This window comes from Stegostoma tigrinum, chromosome 6 (assembly GCF_030684315.1).
Source record: "Stegostoma tigrinum isolate sSteTig4 chromosome 6, sSteTig4.hap1, whole genome shotgun sequence".
In the NCBI taxonomy this organism is placed as follows: Eukaryota; Metazoa; Chordata; class Chondrichthyes; order Orectolobiformes; family Stegostomatidae; genus Stegostoma; species Stegostoma tigrinum.
The window spans coordinates 113,893,351-113,912,251 of record NC_081359.1 but is presented as its reverse complement, the minus strand read 5'-3'; the positions used below and the strand labels follow the sequence as shown (position 1 = coordinate 113,912,251).

Genomic DNA, 18,901 nt, shown 5'->3' with positions numbered 1-18,901 from the left:
TACCTCTTGCTGTTTGTAAACATTGTTAACTCAGAAGAGAATCTCCCTCATTGTGACAAGCTCAGTGTGTCAGCTGGGCTAAGGGAGTCTCTAACCTGGCCTCGCTGTGCTTGATTGGATTCTAGTTGCTTGTTCAGCTCTCCATGTCAGCTTTAGAATAACAGACTTGATGTGGAGATACTGGTGTTGGACTGGGGTGGACAAGGTCAGAAATCATATGACACCAGAGTTCAACAGGTTTATTTCAAATAAACCTTCTGGTCTATAATCTGGTGTTGTGTGATTTCTGGTCTTCAAAATAACAGCAACCAGCCTTGACCTGGACTGAGCAGCTGGGAATAAAAATACAGTCACACATTCAGCAAAACCGCACACTTTAATGACTCAAAAATGGAGATGGGAGGAAATTTATTCTATAAAATCATCAGTTTTATACTTCGAGATTATAAACCAGAAGGGTATAGAAACAGCAGGCTGAGAGTCAAGCAGGCCGCAAGGTGAGAGGCAAGAGAGATATCAGGGAGCGATGGGTCTCGGGAATGTTGCTGCCCCATTTTATTCCCCTTCTCTCCTGCTCACTCCCAATCCTGGCAGCTCTTTACTCCCCAGAATTCCCCAGCGTTCCTGATTTTTGCTGTTCATCTTATTTTGGTATTTTTGATACTGATAAATTTAAACACCACTAACAGTACAGTACAGAAAATGCAGAGTTAAAGTTTTTTTTAATACACCACAGAATTTTCACTCTGCAAACATTTCCAATGCTTGGGGATTCCCTTCAAAGTGGCAACACTTATGGACTTTCAAACAGATTCCATCTAACAGCCAAACCCTCTCTCCTCCACACAGCTTCAGTAAATACCCTGGGTTTGGGAAATTCCCCTCCCACGGGACGATCTGTATCTATAAACAGATGCTGCCTCCCACTGGTGGTGAGACAGAGACAGGGCTAGCAAGCTGGTCTTGGTGGAGAAGCCCAAATGTGGCCTCATCAATCCATCCACCAACCAGCAATAACATGTGTCCAGAAGGTTTTCATTCTCCCCCACACCATCCCCACCACCTTCTGAATGATGCAATTAAATAAATCAAGGTCCCCTTTAAACAACTCGTTTCCCATGAACCAGAGCACCCCCAGGACCACGGCCCAAATACTTTGGGGAACCAGGGTGGGGGTGGGGAGTTTTGGGAGGGTGACCCTCCCACACACACACACCCAAGTATCATCACCCACCCCAGACCCCCACGTATCTGTAAAGCCTCTGTGATCCTTAGACTGAATATTTACAAACTAGGAGTGTACACACAGCTCTGACACAATCCCATCGTACCTTAGTGTTTGCTTTAGTGTAAGATTACAAAGCTAAGAAATTTGGAAATGATTTGAGTTTAAGCAACCAGGAAATTTCCCCTAAAATTCTAACATGTCTGAGAGTTTGTTTCAAACACACGGATTCAAATGGTAATTTTTGGGTTTTTTGTGTTTAATGCAGCTTCCTCAATGCCTGGCTGTGCCTCTCTCAGGTCCCGTTCCAAACCAATTTGTTGTCACTGTTCCTCCAACCACGATGGCTTTTCATAGCTCGGTACCTTTGTCTTCACGTTGAACTGTTTGAGGGTTTGCTCCAATTGCTGCTGGTTCCCAGCGAAATATGCTGCAATGGCATTGTGGAGGAGCAATAACTGTTTGTGCATCACCTTCACCTGCCGAGGGAAACCACACACAGGGTCAGAGCGTCTCCCCCAACCCCACCCTCACACAGGGTCAGAGCGTCTCCCCGAACCCCAGTCCACCCTCACCCTCACACAGGGTCAGAGCGTCTCCCCCAACCCCACCCTCACGCTCACACAGGGTCAGAGCGTCTCCCCGAACCCCACCCTCACCCACACACAGGGTCAGAGCGTCTCCCCGAGCCCCACCCTCACCCTCACCCTCACACAGGGTCAGAGCGTCTCCCCGAGCCCCACCCTCACCCTCACACTCACACAGGGTCAGAGCATCTCCCCCAACCCCACCCTCACCCACACACAGGGTCAGAGCGTCTCCCCGAACCCCAACCTCACGCTCACACAGGGTCAGAGCGTCTCCCCCAACCCCACCCTCACCCTCACACAGGGTCAGAGCGTCTCCCCCAACCCCACCCTCACACAGGGTCAGAGCGTCTCCCCCAACCCCACCCTCACACAGGGTCAGAACGTCTCCCCGAACCCCACCCTCACCCACACACAGGGTCAGAGAGTCTCCCCCACCCTCACCCACACACAGGGTCAGAGCGTCTCCCCCAACCCCAACCTCACCCTCACACAGGGTCAGAGCGTCTCCCCCAACCCCACCCTCACCCTCACCCACACACAGGGTCAGAGCGTCTCCCCCAACCCCACCCTCACACAGGGTCAGAGCGTCTCCCCCAACCCCACCCTCACCCTCACACAGCGTCAGAGCCTCTCCCCCAACCCCACCCTCACTCTCACACAGCGTCAGAGCCTCTCCCCCAACCCCACCCTCACTCTCACACAGGGTAACAATCCCCTGGGTCAGAGCGTCTCCCCCAACCCCACCCTCACCCTCACACAGGGTCAGAATCCCTGGGTCAGAGTCTCTCCCCAACCCCACCCTCACCCTCACCCTCACACAGGGTCAGAGCGTCTCCCCCTACCCCACCCTCACCCTCACACAGGGTCAGAATCCCCTGGGTCAGAGCCTCTCCCCCAACCCCACCCTCACCCTCACACAGGGTCAGAGCATCTCCCCCGACCCCACCCTCACCTTGGGTCAGAATCCCCTGGGTCAGAGCTTCTCCCCGAACCCCACCCTCACCCTCACACAGGGTCAGAGCCTCTCCCCGAACCTCACTCTCACTCTCACACAGGGTCAGAATCCCTGGGCCAGAGCCTCTCCCCCAACTCCACCCTCACCCTCACACACGATCAGAATCCCTGGGTCAGAGCCTCTCCCCCAACCCCACCCTCACCCTCACACAGGGTCACAATCCCTGGGTCAGAGCCTCTCCCCCAACTCCACCCTCACCCTCACACACGATCAGAATCCCCTAGGTCAGAGCCTCTTCCCCCAACCCCACCCTCACCCTCACACAGGGTCAGAGCCTCTACCACAACCCCACCCTCACCCTCACACATGATCAGAGCCTCTTCCCCCAACCCCACCCTCACCCTCACACACGATCAGAGCCTCTTCCCCCAACCCCACCCTCACCCTCACACAGGGTCAGAATCCCTGGGCCACAGCCTCTCCCCGAACCCAACTCTCACCCTCACACACGATCAGAATCCCTGGGTCAGAGCCTCTCCCCCAACCCCACCCTCACACAGGGTCAGAGCCTCTCCCCGAACCCCACCCTCACTCTCACACAGGGTCAGAATCCCTGGGCCAGAGCCTCTCCCCGAACCCCACCATCACCCTCACACAGGGTCAGAATCCCCTGGACCTGAGCCCTTCCCCCAAAGCCATCCTTACCCCCACCCACAGAGTCAAAGCTCCCCAGCGCCAAGTCCCTCTCCGACACCCACCCTGGGTCAAAGAGACCCCTCCCATCTCGTATCAGCCCACTCCCTCTGGGTGAGGAGACGCTGAACTTCGAGGTCAGATACTGACCTAACTCCCCACTCCTGGTATAAAGGACCATCGCCCCGAGTTCAGACAGATGTCACATCTCCCCTGCAACAGAGTGGTTAGGGTCTGGAATGTGCTGGGAGAGAGTGTGGGGGCAGGCAGGTTACTCGCAGAAATTAGATGATTAGTAAAGCTACTAGGAATAGGAAGAGAAAAGCTTTGAGCTGAATCCTTTTGTTGAGCTAGCACAGATACCAGACCAAACAGCCTCTATCTGTGCTGCACCCATTCCAGATCTCAATCCACTACCAGCCTCCTTGGGCCCCTAATACAAAACACCCACCACCCTTAACAACTGATTAGCACCTTATTCTCCTCCAGGAATTTCAGCTTGATGGTGACATCACTGCGTAATCTCTCGTATTTCTCCTTATGCACCAGAAACAGCTGTTGTGCCAGGTCAATCTTCGGCAGAGTCAAGGAATCACGGGGCCCCAGGTTCAACTCCTCAAGGTCTGTGCGATATGCATCATATTCCAATCTGAAATGGACAGCATGGGGTTAGATACAGAGTAAAGCTCTCTGTGCAGCAGCAATATCAAACTCTCCCATGACAGAGACAGCACCAGGTTAGCTACAGGCTAAAGCTTCCTCTATACTGCCCTTATATGCACATAAATAGCAGATCTTTCTGCTGCAAATTCCTCTCCAGCCCTGAGCGCATCCCAAAGCCCAGCATTAAGCAGCAAACACAACAACACGATCTCTCACTGTTAGCTAGAGTGAGCGGGGTCAATCCTCCCCTCACAATTGTGATTCACACAAATACTACATTCAAAAACAAAGAACTGCATATGCTGGAAATCAGAAACAAGAAGAAATTGCTGGGAAAGCTCAGCAGGTCTGGCAGCATCTGTGAAGGGAAGCAGAGTTAACATTTTGGGACTAGGTCTGAGGAAGGGTCACTGGACCCAAAACATTACCTCTGATTTCTCTCCACAGACACTGCCAGACCTTCTGAGCTTTTCCAGCAATTTCTGCTTTTGTAACACTACATTCCGTGTTGTTTCCCCACTAAACTGGCTTCCTGTATCATAGTACCATGGTCAATTTGAACATCCACCCTGCAATGCCTGTTCTAACAGCACACCAGAAGTTCTTACACAAACTGGGATTGCAAAGTGTCTTTGCAGGACTGGGTAGAGTTTCGGCTGGCACAGAGTCTTTGCCTGATTGGTTGGATATGGAACATGAAATCTCTCAGAGCTGTTTACAATTTACATCAGACACTTGGATGAGGGGAGCAAAGAAATGGTAACCAGGTTTACAGGCTTCACTGAGATCGGTGGGAAAGTGCTGTGCAGGCAACATAAGGAAGCTGATTACTGACACAGACAAGTGACTGGGCAAAAATCTAACAGCTGCAGTATGATGGTTTTCAAAATCATTAATGAGTGAGACATGCCGACAGGGTGTGAAATTGTTTCCACTTGTAAAAAAGAACAAAAACAAGAAGGTGCAGTTTCAAAGTGATGACCAAATGAAGCCAGGACAATATGAAAAGAAATCTCATTCAGTTAAGGTGTGGAGTGCACTGTCTGGAAATATGACGGAGGCAGGTTCAACTGAGGCATTCAAGAGGAGCATTAGATGGGTATTTGGACAGAAATGGTTTGCAGGGATATGGAGACAAGGCAGGAGATTGGCACTAGGAGATAGGACCAGAGCAGACACGATGGACGGAATGGCCTCCTTCAGCATCATTATAATTCTGTGGTTTTGAAGTGTGGAAAAATATGAAGTTGGTCACTTTACAGGAAGTGTGAAATTCTGAGGGGCAGAGGGATTTGGGGGAACTAGCAGCTGAGTCACAAGTTTGTGCAGGTACAGCAAACAAACAAGGCAGCTCACAGGGTCTATCCCTTATTACGAGAGGAAAGAGCAAAATAAGGATGTTATTCTGCAGTTATGAACGGCATCTAATTTACCGCATGCAGTTTTAATCTCCTGGTGTAAGGACGGCGTAAATGCATTGCAGACCATTCAGAGGTGGTTTACTGGGCTGATCCCTGGAATGAATGGATTGTTTTATGAGAAGGGTTTAGACAGACTGGGCTTCTCACTGGTGTTTAGCTGAGTGAGGGGTGTCTCGACTGAAGTGTCTAAGATCACATACAGTCAGGTGGTCACAGTGAAGCTGGTCAAGAAAAGATCTCTCCCACTGAGCCCACATTGACTAGATTCATACTTTCAATCTGTGCTCCTGTCCGTGCCTATATCACACCTTCAGGAAGCCATTCAGTCCCCCATCTTTCCCTGCTCTTTGGTTAAACCATGTGTGACCTGTATCACAATACCCTTTCCCTGTACTGGTTCCAGACCCTTTACCTACAATCTCCGCACTGACTGTACTGACTAAACATACTGCTTTTATAGGACCTTCCGCAATAACAGTTTTCTCAGGCAGTGAATTCCAGATTGCCAGCTCCCTTTGTGTGAGAAAGTACTGCCTGACATCAGCCCCAAACTGCCCAGCTTGGGTTTCAGGCTGACCTGAAATCCTCTCCCTCAAAACGAGGAAATAGTTTTTCAATAGAATAATCACCTTAAACATCTCAATTAGACATTGCTCAAATCTTTTAAACTCAAGGCAATTTGCTATCTTAGTTGAAGACATTTCCCCCTCAGTCAGGGAAGTATTTTCTCAGAGATAGTGGGAGCTGCCGATGCTGGAGAATCTGAGATAACACGGTGTGAAGCTGAAGAAGGGTCCCGACTCAAAACGTCAGCTTTCCTGCTTCTCTGATGCTGCTTGGCCTGCTGTGTTCATCCAGCTCCACACCGTGTTGTCTCAGGCAAGTAATTCCTTCCTAGTTTCCTCAGCCAGCTCTATATTGGCCTTACCTGGCATTCTCAAACAGTTTGACAGTGAGCAGTGTGTCCTCCATCGTCTTGTTGACCAGAGTGTTGATGCTGGATACAAAGAAATTGATGGCTCCAAGCAACGTCTCCCCGTTCTTACACAGCAGCTTCTGAGTATCAGCGTTATGTCCAAACTCCTCCTGTGTGGGGGCACAACGGACACAGAGAGACAGAGAGAGAGAGAGAGAGAGAGAGAGAGAGAGAGAGAGAGAGAAAGAAAGAGATAGAGAGATAGAGAAAGAGATAGAGAGATAGAGGGGGAGAGGGGGAGAGAGAGAGAGAGTTAATCCCAGGGTCAGCACAAGGGAGACAGATGCACCCCCAGGGTCAGCACGAGGGCCACGGACACACCCCCCAGGGTCAGCACGAGGGCCACGGACACACCCCCAGGGTCAGCATGAGGGCCACAGACACACCCCCAGGGTCAGCACGAGGGACACGGAAACCTCCCACCAATAGATGAACAAACCATACTGTGTATCCCCGTCACTGTACTGCAATCAGTGCATGCTGCCCATGTGCATTGTGTACCTGGAGTTCGGGAGATTTCTGACTGAGATCGGAGAAAGACTCTCCCAGGGCACGCTGTGTCTGCACTAAGTTGTAGAAATGGTTTGTGAGCGCACGGGCAAGCCGCAGCACATTTTCATACTTCCTCTTTGTGTCGCGCAGGAGTTCAATCTGTGCTTCAAGTTCCAGGTCCACTGTCCGGGAGCCCCGACCAAACCTCTCCGAGATCAACTGTTTTGTGCACTGCAGACACAACCAGTGTGAATGTCTGTTAGACTGAAGTGTTGGCATTAGCTCTAGCTCTGTCACAGAAACCAGCAACCTCACATCATTCAACAGCTCAGGCATACATTATTACAATACAGAGAGTGAAAGTGCGGCCTGCCCAATGCTGCCATGTTGTATCACACAAACCACAAGTCTTCCTGACCTCTGGAATCTCCACCACAAACATCAGCAACACAAACATGATGCTGCTCATTATCAGCCTCGGTGCAGTCTGACACATCAACTGGAGAAGGGGGGGCAACAGCTTTTTAAAATTCATTCATGGGATGTCATCATCATTGCTACCCACATTTGTACCTGTCCCTAACTGCCCTTTGAACTGACTGGTTTGTCAGGCCGTTTCAGACGGCAACTAAGAGGTAACCTTACAGTTGTGGGGCTTGAGTCACGTGAGGATGGCAGTTTTTCCAACAATCGACAATGGGTTCACGGTCATCATTATACTCTTAATTCCAGATTATTATTAAAGTCAAATTCCACCATCTGTTGTGCTGGCATTCAAACCAGAATCGCCAGAACATTACCTGGGATCTTAATTGATTGTCCATCAATAATACCTCTAGGCCATCACCTCCCCTGACGTAGGCCAGACCAGGTAAGGACAGCAGATTTCCTTCCCTAAAGGACACTGGTGAACCAGATGGGTTTTTATGACAATTAACAAGGTGACAGCCTTGTGGTATTATCACTGGACTGTTAATCCAGTGACCCAGGTAACATTGTGCGTTTTCATGATGGGATTTGAGCCATGTCCCTGGAATAATTGACAGGAGTCTGTATTTGACCTCATCACTGCACCATTGCCTCCTCTTATCTTGAACTGCTGCAGACCAAGTGCTCTAGGTTGACCCACAATGCCCTTAGGGAGGGAATTCCAGGATTTTAACTCAGCAACACCAAGGGAATGGCAACATATATCCAAGATGGATGGTATTCACACACTAACACTTCCTCAACTCAGTAATCAGTGAGAACCCGCTTTCAATGGCAGGATCCCAAGGTGCAGCACATCAGGTATAGGATCCATGTGCATCTGGGAGCGGGGAGTAAAGTTTGGTGATTAGGGAACATTGTACAGATAACGATTAACACAGTCTAACACTGGATGTGGGAGAGGGGCTTGTTGGTGAGGGGCTGGGGTGTGCAAGCTGAGGCAGCGGGGGCTGGGGGGAGGGATGTGGCTATACCAGTACAGGAGGGCAACATAATAAAACGTGAGGCTGGATGAACACAGCAGGCCAAGCAGCATCTCAGGAGCACAAAAGCTGACGTTTCGGGCCTAGACCCTTCATCAGAGAGGGGGATGGGGAGAGGGAACTGGAATAAATAGGGAGAGAGGGGAAGGTGGACCGAAGATGGAGAGAAAAGAAGATAGGTGGAGAGAGTATAGGTGGGGAGGTAGGGAGGGGATAGGTCAGTCCAGGGAAGACGGACAGGTCAAGGAGGTGGGATGAGGGTAGTAGGTAGATGGGGGTGCAGCTTGGGGTGGGAGGAAGGGATGGGTGAGAGGAAGAACCGGTTAGGGAGGCAGACACAGGTTGGACTGGTTTTGGGATGCAGTGGGTGGGGGGGGAAGAGCTGGGCTGGTTGTGTGGTGCAGTGGGGGGAGGGGACGAATTGGGCTGGTTTAGGGATGCAGTAGGGGAAGGGGAGATTTTGAAACTGGTGAAGTCCACATTGATACCATTAGGCTGCAGGGTTCCCAGGCGGAATATGAGTTGCTGTTCCTGCAACCTTCGGGTGGCATCATTGTGGCACTGCAGGAGGCCAATGATGGACATGTCATCTAGAGAATGGGAGGGGGAGTGGAAATGGTTTGCGACTGGGAGGTGCAGTTGTTTGTTGCGAACTGAGCGGAGGTGTTCTGCAAAGCGGTCTCCAAGCCTCCACTTGGTTTCCCCAATGTAGAGGAAGCCGCACCGGGTACAGTGGATGCAGTGCAGTGCACTGTACCCAGTGCGGCTTCCTCTACATTGGGGAAACTAAGCGGAGGCTTGGAGACCGCTTTGCAGAACACCGCCGTTCAGTTCGCAACAAACAACTGCACCTCCCAGTCGCAAACCATTTCCACTCCCCCTCCCATTCTTTAGATGACATGTCCATCATGGGCCTCCTGCACTGCCACAATGATGCCACCCGAAGGTTGCAGGAACAGCAACTCATATTCCACCTGGGAACCCTGCAGCCTAATGGTATCAATGTGGACTTCACCAGTTTCAAAATCTCCCCTTCCCCTACTGCATCCCTAAACCAGCCCAGTTCGTCTCCTCCCCCCACTGCACCACACAACCAGCCCAGCTCGTCCCCCCCACCCACTGCATCCCAAAACCAGTCCAACCTGTCTCTGCCTCCCTAACCGGTTCTTCCTCTCACCCATTCCTTCCTCCCACCCCAAGCCGCACCCCCATCTACCTACTAACCTCATCCCACCTCCTTGACCTGTCCGTCTTCCCTGGACTGACCTATCCCCTCCCTACCTCCCCACCTATACTCTCTCCACCTATCTTCTTTACTCTCCATCTTCGGTCCGCCTCCCCCTCTCTCCCTATTTATTCCAGTTCCCTCTCCCCATCCCCCTCTCTGATGAAGGGTCTAGGCCCAAAACGTCAGCTTTTGTGCTCCTGAGATGCTGCTGGGCCTGCTGTGTTCATCCAGCTTCACATTTTATTATCTTGGAATTCTCCAGCATCTGCTGTTCCCATTATCACAGGAGGGCAACATCCTGGTAAATCTCCCTCTGCACCCTCTCCAGTGCTACCACATCCTCCTCTAATGTGGATTCCAGAACCGCACACAGTACTCTAGCTGTGGAATAACCAGTGGTTTTATACAGTTCCAGCATGACCTCTCCGCTCTCTAACTCCATGGGCCTGACGAGAAAGGCCAGTATCCCATATGCCTTCTCAATCACCTTGCCACGCTGTCCTTATACCTTAAGGGATCAATGTAGATACACACCAAGATCCCGCTGACCCTCAGTACTTCCCAGGGTCCTACCGTTCATTGTGTATTCCCCTGCCTTGTTTGTCCTGCCCAAGTACATCACTACACACTTAACCAGATTGAATGCCATATTGGATTTGAAACATTAGCTTTCTTTTCTCTCTCCACAAACACTGCCAGGCTTGCTGAGGTCCTGCAGCATTTTTGGATTTTGTTTCAGTTGTACAGAATTTGCAGTATTTTGTTTTTATTTGGGGTACAGTCTAACATGGATGAGGTGTGGACGGTGCTGATGGTCCAACAGTGTGTACAGGTCTGGGCATGTGTCGAGTGATACAATGTAACACGGGGCTTGGGGGGGGGGGTGGTGAAACAGTTAGCGTGCGAAGTCACCCCATAACCATAGATCATTCCTCTCCACTCACCTTGTAGGTGTTGATTCCCCACTTTTTCACAATGTCAAATTTCTCACCCGCGATCCCCCGGGAAGGCTCCTCATTGCCGGTCACAGGACTACTCTGCGACTGGTGAAGGTTACTGCATCCTGGAAGGTGACACACACACACAGAGACAGGATCAGAGCAAGCCCCAGCATTGTACTACAGCACTGCACAGCTCCCACCCGGGACCGGGGAGTGTCGCACAGCTCCGACCCGGGAGAACCCAGGATAGGATGTGCCATTCCAGGCTGGGAAACAAAGACTCACAGCTTTCCCACAAAGGGCAGATCATCACTAAACTTTACAGAACCACCACCGTCCTCACACAAACACCCTTCACACACAGCTGCTCAGAGAGGTAAAGAGAACTCCAACACTAACAGAGTGACACCACTACAACAAAACACACCTTTATTCTCCAGTCACTCCCAAGTTTGTTTATGATCACAAGCAGAGATGAAATAGACTAAAGGGAACAAACAAATGAAGTGAAAAATGAGCTGACACAGATCGGGCATGTTTCCAGACTGAGGAGTGTTGCTTTTTGTTCGCAGGCTCGATGCTCATGTCTAACGGTCGGGAGGTTAGTTTGAGTTATGTGTAGACAGTTGGCACATTAGGCTGAGATGGGCAGTGGTTTTGAGGGTGTTGGCTAAATCTGACAGGCTCTGAGGTTTCCCATTTACTTAAAGCAGGAGAGTGGTGAGTAACAAGAGGTGTACAGGGGAGTGATGAGTAACAAGAGGTGTACAGGGGAGTGGTGAGTAACAAGGGGTGTACAGGAGAGTGGTGAGTAACAAGAGGTGTACAGGGGAGTGGTGAGTAACAAGGGGTGTACAGGAGAGTGCTGAGTAACAAGGGGTGTACAGGAGAGTGCTGAGTAACAAGGGGTGTACAGGGGAGTGGTGAGTAACAAGGGGTGTACAGGGGAGTGGTGAGTAACAAGAGGTGTACAGGGGAGTGGTGAGTAACAAGGGGTGTACAGGGGAGTGATGAGTAACAAGAGGTGTACAGGGGAGTGATGAGTAACAAGGGGTGTACAGGAGAGTGGTGAGTAACAAGAGGTGTACAGGAGAGTGGTGAGTAACAAGGGGTGTACAGGGGAGTGGTGAGTAACAAGGGGTGTACAGGGGAGTGGTGAGTAACAAGGGGTGTACAGGAGAGTGCTGAGTAACAAGGGGTGTACAGGAGAGTGGTGAGTAACAAGGGGTGTACAGGGGAGTGATGAGTAACAAGAGGTGTACAGGGGAGTGGTGAGTAACAAGGGGTGTACAGGGGAGTGATGAGTAACAAGGGGTGTACAGGGGAGTGGTGAGTAACAAGAGGTGTACAGGAGAGTGGTGAGTAACAAGGGGTGTACAGGGGAGTGGTGAGTAACAAGGGGTGTACAGGGGAGTGGTGAGTAACAAGGGGTGTACAGGAGAGTGGACAGCGGTCACGCTTGCATGGACTTAGTGGTAGCCATGATGTGGAAGTGCCAGTGTTGGGCTGGGGTGGACAAAGTCAGATGTTATAATCCAGGTTATAATCCCAGTTTATTTGAAATCACAAGCTTTCGCAGCATTGCCCCTTCATCACGTGATTTCAAATAAATCTGTTGGATTATAACCCGGTGTTGGCTGATTTCTAACTTTGCTTGGGTTTAGGGAGAGATGTGATGGGGTGTGGTCACTGCACAGGGAGCCTAGTGCCACAGACTAACACTCCAGAATCACTGGGTCAAAACCAATTCAACTGAATGAACTGAATGTTTAAAAACGTCTTCTATTGAAAGTTAGTAATAGAGTCCGAAAGTATCATCAGCCGTCATTAAAAACACATCCGGAGTGTGCTTTACAAAGGAAGTCTGCTCTCTTTACCCAGTCTGGCCGATATATGATTCCAGATTCATAGCAATGTGATTGGTCCGTAACTGCCCTCTGAAATAACCAAGCAAGACACACAGTTCAAGAGCAACTAGGGATGAGCAATAAATTCTGAGCCCTCTACCACCACCCACATAGTACAATTTCTGCCGAGTGAAAATGGACATACAGCTGATTGCAGGAACAGGTACGGCATTCAGCCAGGGCTCCCACGCCTCATCACTGTCCAGTGATCTGTGGGTAACAGAGATGCAGAGAGAGAGAGAGAGAGAGAGAGAGAGAGAGACACACAGAGAGAGAGAGAGAGAGAGCCAGATGCAGAGAGAGAGACAGACGTGGAGAGAGAGAGAGAGAGAGAGAGCGCGAGACAGAGATGGAGACACACAGAGAGAGCGAGACAGAGAGACGCAGAGAGAGAGAGAGACACAGAGAGAGAGAGAGAGAGAGGCAGCGAGACAGAGACAGAGAGAGAGAGACAGAGAGACGCAGAGAGAGAGAGAGACAGAGAGACGCAGAGAGAGAGAGAGCGAGAGACAGAGAGACACAGAGAGAGAGGGAGACACACACACATAGGCAGAGACGGGCAGAGGGACAGAGACGTCGGGGGTTGGGGCTTGCAATCAGACAGTGACCTGCACGAGGCAGGTCAGTCAGGGATGCTGCCAAGGTATGAGACGAGTGTCAGAGAGAGTGAGAAGGGGTGGAGGGGGGGGAAAGAGATCTTTGCAAGCATGACACTGAGTGTGTGCTGGAGAGAAGGAGAGAAACTGCGTTAGATACAGGGTCTCCAAGTCACATTATTGGCAGTTTTATAAAATGGACTTTTATCTCATGGGGCATTCTGAAACTTCACAGAAATAAAATCACCCACAGCAGATAGGGTCAGAGGGGATAAAGCAACAGCAAGATAAGAAAGATAACAAGGTTTTGTTTACAGGGGCAAGGGGGAAATACGGAGCCACTTGAATTAGGAGGGGAAGGGGTCACGGTATTTTTCCTTCTTTTGTGGGGCAGTAAAGGTGGGGGGGGGGAGGGGGGGAGGAGACAGCTGTATGCACAGCGTTGTACCTGGTGAGGTGTTGCCCTGACTGGCTATCCTACTGGCAGCAGACCTGCTGGGTGAGATTAGCAAAGACCGTGGTGCCGGGGCTTTCACACGTGTGCCTGGAAACAGCGACAGAGAAAATGGAGCAATGGAAGAAAAGGATGAGGGGAATAAAAAGAACCGAGACATCAGAAGGCCGCACACACACGAAAATAACGCTGAGGGGACAGGGATCAGAACATCCCCCCGTCAGAGCAGGAATCCAAGACTCACCCCAAATGTGCAGAGAGAGTCTTGGTCAATGCTCCACACAATTCATACTGAAGAAGGGCTGCACCTTCGGAGGGTCAGCGCAAAGCGAGCGCCGCACTGTCAGAGGGCCAGCGCAAAGCGAGCGCCGCACCAACAGAGGGCCAGCGCTGAGGGAGCACCGCACTGTCGGAGGGTCAGCGCTGAGGGAGCACTGCACTGTCGGAGGGTCAGCGCTGAGTGAGCGGGCACTGTTGGAGGGTCAGTGCTGACGGAGCGCCGCACCGTCAGAGGGTCAGTGCTGACGGAGAGCCGCACCGTCAGAGGGTCAGTGCTGAGGGAGATGCTGCACCGTTGGAGGGTCAGTGCTGAGGGAGGTGCTGCACCGTTGGAGGGTCAGTGCTGAGGGTGTGGGCACTGTCGGAGGGTCAGTGCTGAGGGAGGTGCTGCACTGTCGGAGGGGCAGTGCTGACGGAGAGCCGCACCGTCGGAGGGTCAGTGCTGAGGGAGCGCCGCACTGTTGGAGGGTCAGTGCTGAGGGAGCGCCGCACTGTCGGAGGGTCAGTGCTGAGGGAGGTGCTGCACCGTTGGAGGGTCAGTGCTGAGGGAGGTGCTGCACTGTCGGAGGGTCAGCGCTGAGAGAGCGCCGCACCAACGGAGGGCCAGCGCTGAGGGAGCACCGCACTGTCGGAGGGTCAGCGCTGAGGGAGCACCGCACTGTCGGAGGGTCAGCGCTGAGGGAGCACCGCACTGTCGGAGGGTCAGCGCTGAGGGAGCGCCGCACCGTCAGAGGGTCAGTGCTGACGGAGAGCCGCACCGTCAGAGGGACAGTGCTGAGGGAGATGCTGCACCGTTGGAGGGTCAGTGCTGAGGGAGTGGGCACTGTCAGAGGGTCAGTGCTGAGGGAGGTGCTGCACTGTCGGAGGGGCAGTGCTGAGGGAGAGCCGCACTGTCGGAGGGGCAGTGCTGACGGAGAGCCGCACCGTCAGAGGGTCAGTGCTGAGGGAGCGCCGCACCGTCAGAGGGTCAGTGCTGAGGGAGCGGGCACTGTCAGAGGGTCAGTGCTGAGGGAACGCCGCACCGTCGGAGGGACAGTGCTGAGGGAACGCCGCACCGTCAGAGGGTCAGTGCTGAGGGAGCGCCACACCGTCGGAGGGACAGTGCTGAAGGAGAGCCACACTGTTCGAGGGTCAGTGCTGAAGGAGAGCCACACTGTCGGAGAGTCAGTGCTGAAGGAACGCTGCACCATCGGAGGGACAGTGCTGAGGGAGCGCCGCACTGTCGGATTGACAGTGCTGAGGGAGGTGCTGCACCGTTGGAGGGTCAGTGCTGAGGGAGTGGGCACTGTCAGAGGGTCAGTGCTGAGGGAGGTGCTGCACCGTTGGAGGGTCAGTGCTGAGGGAGGTGCTGCACCGTTGGAGGGTCAGTGCTGAGGGAGTGGGCACTGTCGGAGGGTCAGTGCTGAGGGAGTGGGCACTGTTGGGGGGTCAGTGCTGAGAGAGTGGGCACTGTCTGGGGGTCAGTGCTGAGGGAGGTGCTGCACCGTTGGAGGGTCAGTGCTGAGGGAGTGGGCACTGTCGGAGTGTCAGTGCTGTGGGAGGTGCACCGAGTCTTGGTCAATGCTCCACACAATTCATACTGAAGAAGGGCTGCACCTTCGGAGGGTCAGCGCAAAGCGAGCGCCGCACTGTCGGAGGGCCAGCGCTGAGGGAGCGCCGCACTGTCGGAGGGCCAGCGCTGAGGGAGTGCCGCACTGTCGGAGGGCCAGCGCTGAGGGAGCGCCGCACTGTCGGAGGGCCAGCGCTGAGGGAGCGCCGCACTGTCGGAGGGTCAGTGCTGAGGGAGATGCTGCACCGTTGGAGGGTCAGTGCTGAGGGAGGTGCTGCACTGTCGGAGGGTCAGCGCTGAGGGAGCGTGGCACCAACGGAGGGCCAGCGCTGAGGGAGCGGGCACTGTCGGAGGGTCAGTGCTGAGGGAGCGCCGCACTGTCGGAGGGTCAGTGCTGACGGAGAGCCGCACCGTCAGAGGGTCAGTGCTGATGGAGAGCCGCACCGTCAGAGGGTCAGTGCTGAGGGAGATGCTGCACCGTTGGAGGGTCAGTGCTGAGGGAGGTGCTGCACTGTCGGAGAGTCAGTGCTGAGGGAGCGGGCACTGTCAGAGGGTCAGTGCTGAGGGAGGTGCTGCACTGTCGGAGGGGCAGTGCTGTGGGAGAGCCGCACTGTCGGAGGGGCAGTGCTGTGGGAGAGCCGCACCGTCAGAGGGTCAGTGCTGAGGGAACGCCGCACCGTCAGAGGGTCAGTGCTGAGGGAGCGCCACACCGTCGGAGGGACAGTGCTGAGGGAGGTGCTGCACTGTCGGAGCGGCAGTGCTGAGGGAGAGCCGCACTGTCGGAGGGGCAGTGCTGAAGGAGAGCCACACCTTCAGAGGGTCAGTGCTGAGGGAGCGCCGCACTGTTGGAGGGTCAGTGCTGAGGGAGTGCCACACCGTCGGAGGGACAGTGCTGAAGGAGAGCCACACTGTCGGAGGGTCAGTGCTGAAGGAGAGCCACACCGTCGGAGGGTCAGTGCTGAGGGAGGTGCTGCACCGTTGGAGGGTCAGTGCTGAGGGAGTGAGCACGGTCAGAGGGTCAGTGCTGAGGGAGGTGCTGCACTGTTGGAGGATCAGTGCAGAGGGAGTGGGCACTGTTGGGGGGTCAGTGCTGAGAGAGTGGGCACTGTCTGGGGGTCAGTGCTGAGGGAGTGGGCACTGTCGGAGGGTCAGTGCTGAGGGAGTGGGCACTGTCGGAGGGTCAGTGCTGAGGGAGGTGCTGCACCGTTGGAGGGTCAGTGCTGAGGGAGTGGGCACTGTCGGAGGGTCAGTGCTGTGGGAGGTGCACCGAGTCTTGGTCGATGCTCCACACAACTCATACTGAAGAAGGGCTGCACCTTTGGAGGGTCAGCGCAGAGGGAGCGCCGCACCATCGCAGGGTCAGCGCAAAGCGAGCGCCGCACTGTCGGAGGGTCAGCGCTGAGGGAGCGCCGCACTGTCGGAGGGCCAGCACTGAGGGTGCACCGCACTGTCGGAGGGTCAGTGCTGAGGGAGCACCACACTGTCGGAGGGTCAGTGCTGAGGGAGCGCCGCACCGTCGGAGGGTCAGTGCTGAGGGAGCGCCGCACCGTCGGAGGGTCAGTGCTGACGGAGACCCGCACCGTCGGAGGGTCAGTGCTGACGGAGAGCCGCACCGTCGGAGGGTCAGTGCTGAGGGAGGTGCTGCACCGTTGGAGGGTCAGTGCTGAAGGAGTGAGCACTATCGGAGGGTCAGTGCTGAGGGTGTGGGCACTGTTGGGGGGTCAGTGCTGAGGGAGGTACTGCACCGTTGGAGGGTCAGCGATTCAGAACAGAGCCCTACAGGATTATTTCAATCAACTGCCCACCCAATTTAATTTTGGATTCATTCATTAACTCCACTCGCACTACTCTCAGTCAGTGAATTCAAGCTTGTTAGCATTTGCTGCATACAAAAGGTCCCTCTCTCAGACCCCTTCCCGAACCTTCTATATCCAATTCCCAAAACTTTAGTTCTGGGTAACCACCTCCAATGCACTGAAAATTCTACACATGGTGGAGTTGTACAATCCCAGACCAGCCTCCTGATGTGCTTGTCCTTCCTTAACCAACGTGCCAATAAAAAACCATTGATTGGTAGATAACAAAGTGTGGAGCTGGATGAACACAGCAGGCCAAGCAGCATCTCAGGAGCACAAAAGCTGACGTTTCGGGCCTAGACCCTTCTCCGAAACGTCAGCTTTTGTGCTCCTGAGATGCTGCTTGGCCTGCTGTCTTCATCCAGCTCCACACTTTATTATCTTGGATTCTCCAGCATCTGCAGTTCCCATTATCTTGATACAATCATTGATTGGTAGTCCAGTCCAAGGTTGTTTTGGGATTCATGTTGTTTTTCACAGAGCACAAAAACAAAAGGCCTCTCCCAATGTCCTCCCAAGGAGGGAAGATTCCTCTTACTCAGACTGGGATTTCACCATCTGCCTGGTGGTGGTCAGGGCCACGCAGTCCTTAAATTATTACCTGGGGTTTTACTCGTCAATTACATAACCATTACACCAGTGCCTGCTCCACCCATTGAACTGGTTCAGTGTATCTCCTTTGCCTCCTCAGAGAGTAGAAGGTTGAGAGGTGACTTAATTGAAACATATAAAATAGTTAGAGGGTTAGATAGGGTGGATAGGGAGAACCTTTTTCCTTGGATGGTGATGGCGAGCAGGAGGGGGCATAGCTTTAAATTGAGGAGTGAAAGATATAGGACAGATGTCAGAGGTAGTTTCTTTACTCAGAGAGTAGTAAGGGAATGGAACGCTTTGCCTGCAACGGTAGTAGATTCGCCAACTTTAGGGACATTTAAGTCGTCATTGGATAAGCATATGGACGTACATGGAATAGTGTAGGTTAGATGGGTTTCAGATCGGTATGACAGATCGGCACAACATCGAGGGCCGAAGGGCCTGTACTGTGCTGTAATGTTCTATGTTCTATAAAGACTCTCAAATCCTTCCCAAAGTGTGGAACCCAGAACTGAAGATAATACCCCAATTGGAATGTTAACCAAGCTTCGGATTATTTCCTGCTTCTGTAGCAGCTCTCAGCTTCCTCAACTTGCTCCAGAAATGTGTACATTAGAAAGAGCTTTGCCCAGCCCCATATCCCCAACATAGCGTCCGAGCCCCAGCATATGGAATTATCCTGAATTTTCCAACGGCCTCACCCACTGTCATTATAGCTATCTGTGCAAGGCTAGTTAACGGTGGAGGGCAAGCATTGTGCAAAAGTGCATTTTGTGTGGGGCAAGTTAGTGGTGTGTCACTGCAAGAACGAGGTGTGCAGGAAAACAGAAGTGACAGCTAATGAGGACCAGGATCTGTGATGGCCGAAGCTGCTCTCTTGATGTCATGGCTCCTCTGGCAGGAGTGAACATGACCGAGTAACAGTGTAAACTCCAACCAGGGCTGGCCAAGCCTGCAGCAAACTCCTGTCAAACTTCACTTATCTCCTCCCCACAATACTGAGAGACTTC

At 53.0% G+C, this 18,901-nt stretch overlaps 1 protein-coding gene across 3 annotated transcripts in view; it reads right to left on the bottom strand.

Moving 5' to 3' along the window:
• Nucleotides 1-357: 357 nt before the first annotated feature.
• LOC125453609 (arfaptin-2-like) overlaps nt 358-18,901 on the bottom strand; it is a 48,773-nt gene continuing 30,229 nt past the window's right edge. For all 3 annotated transcript variants that reach the window (XM_059646903.1, XM_059646904.1, XM_059646902.1), the window contains exons 5-9: nt 10,660-10,778; nt 7,025-7,246; nt 6,476-6,633; nt 3,938-4,112; nt 358-1,704 (exon numbers count right to left, since the gene is read on the bottom strand). In XM_059646903.1, the coding sequence (XP_059502886.1) occupies nt 1,549-1,704; nt 3,938-4,112; nt 6,476-6,633; nt 7,025-7,246; nt 10,660-10,778 (830 nt within the window). In that variant the 3' untranslated portion in view covers nt 358-1,548. The remainder of the gene's footprint in view (nt 1,705-3,937; nt 4,113-6,475; nt 6,634-7,024; nt 7,247-10,659; nt 10,779-18,901) is intronic.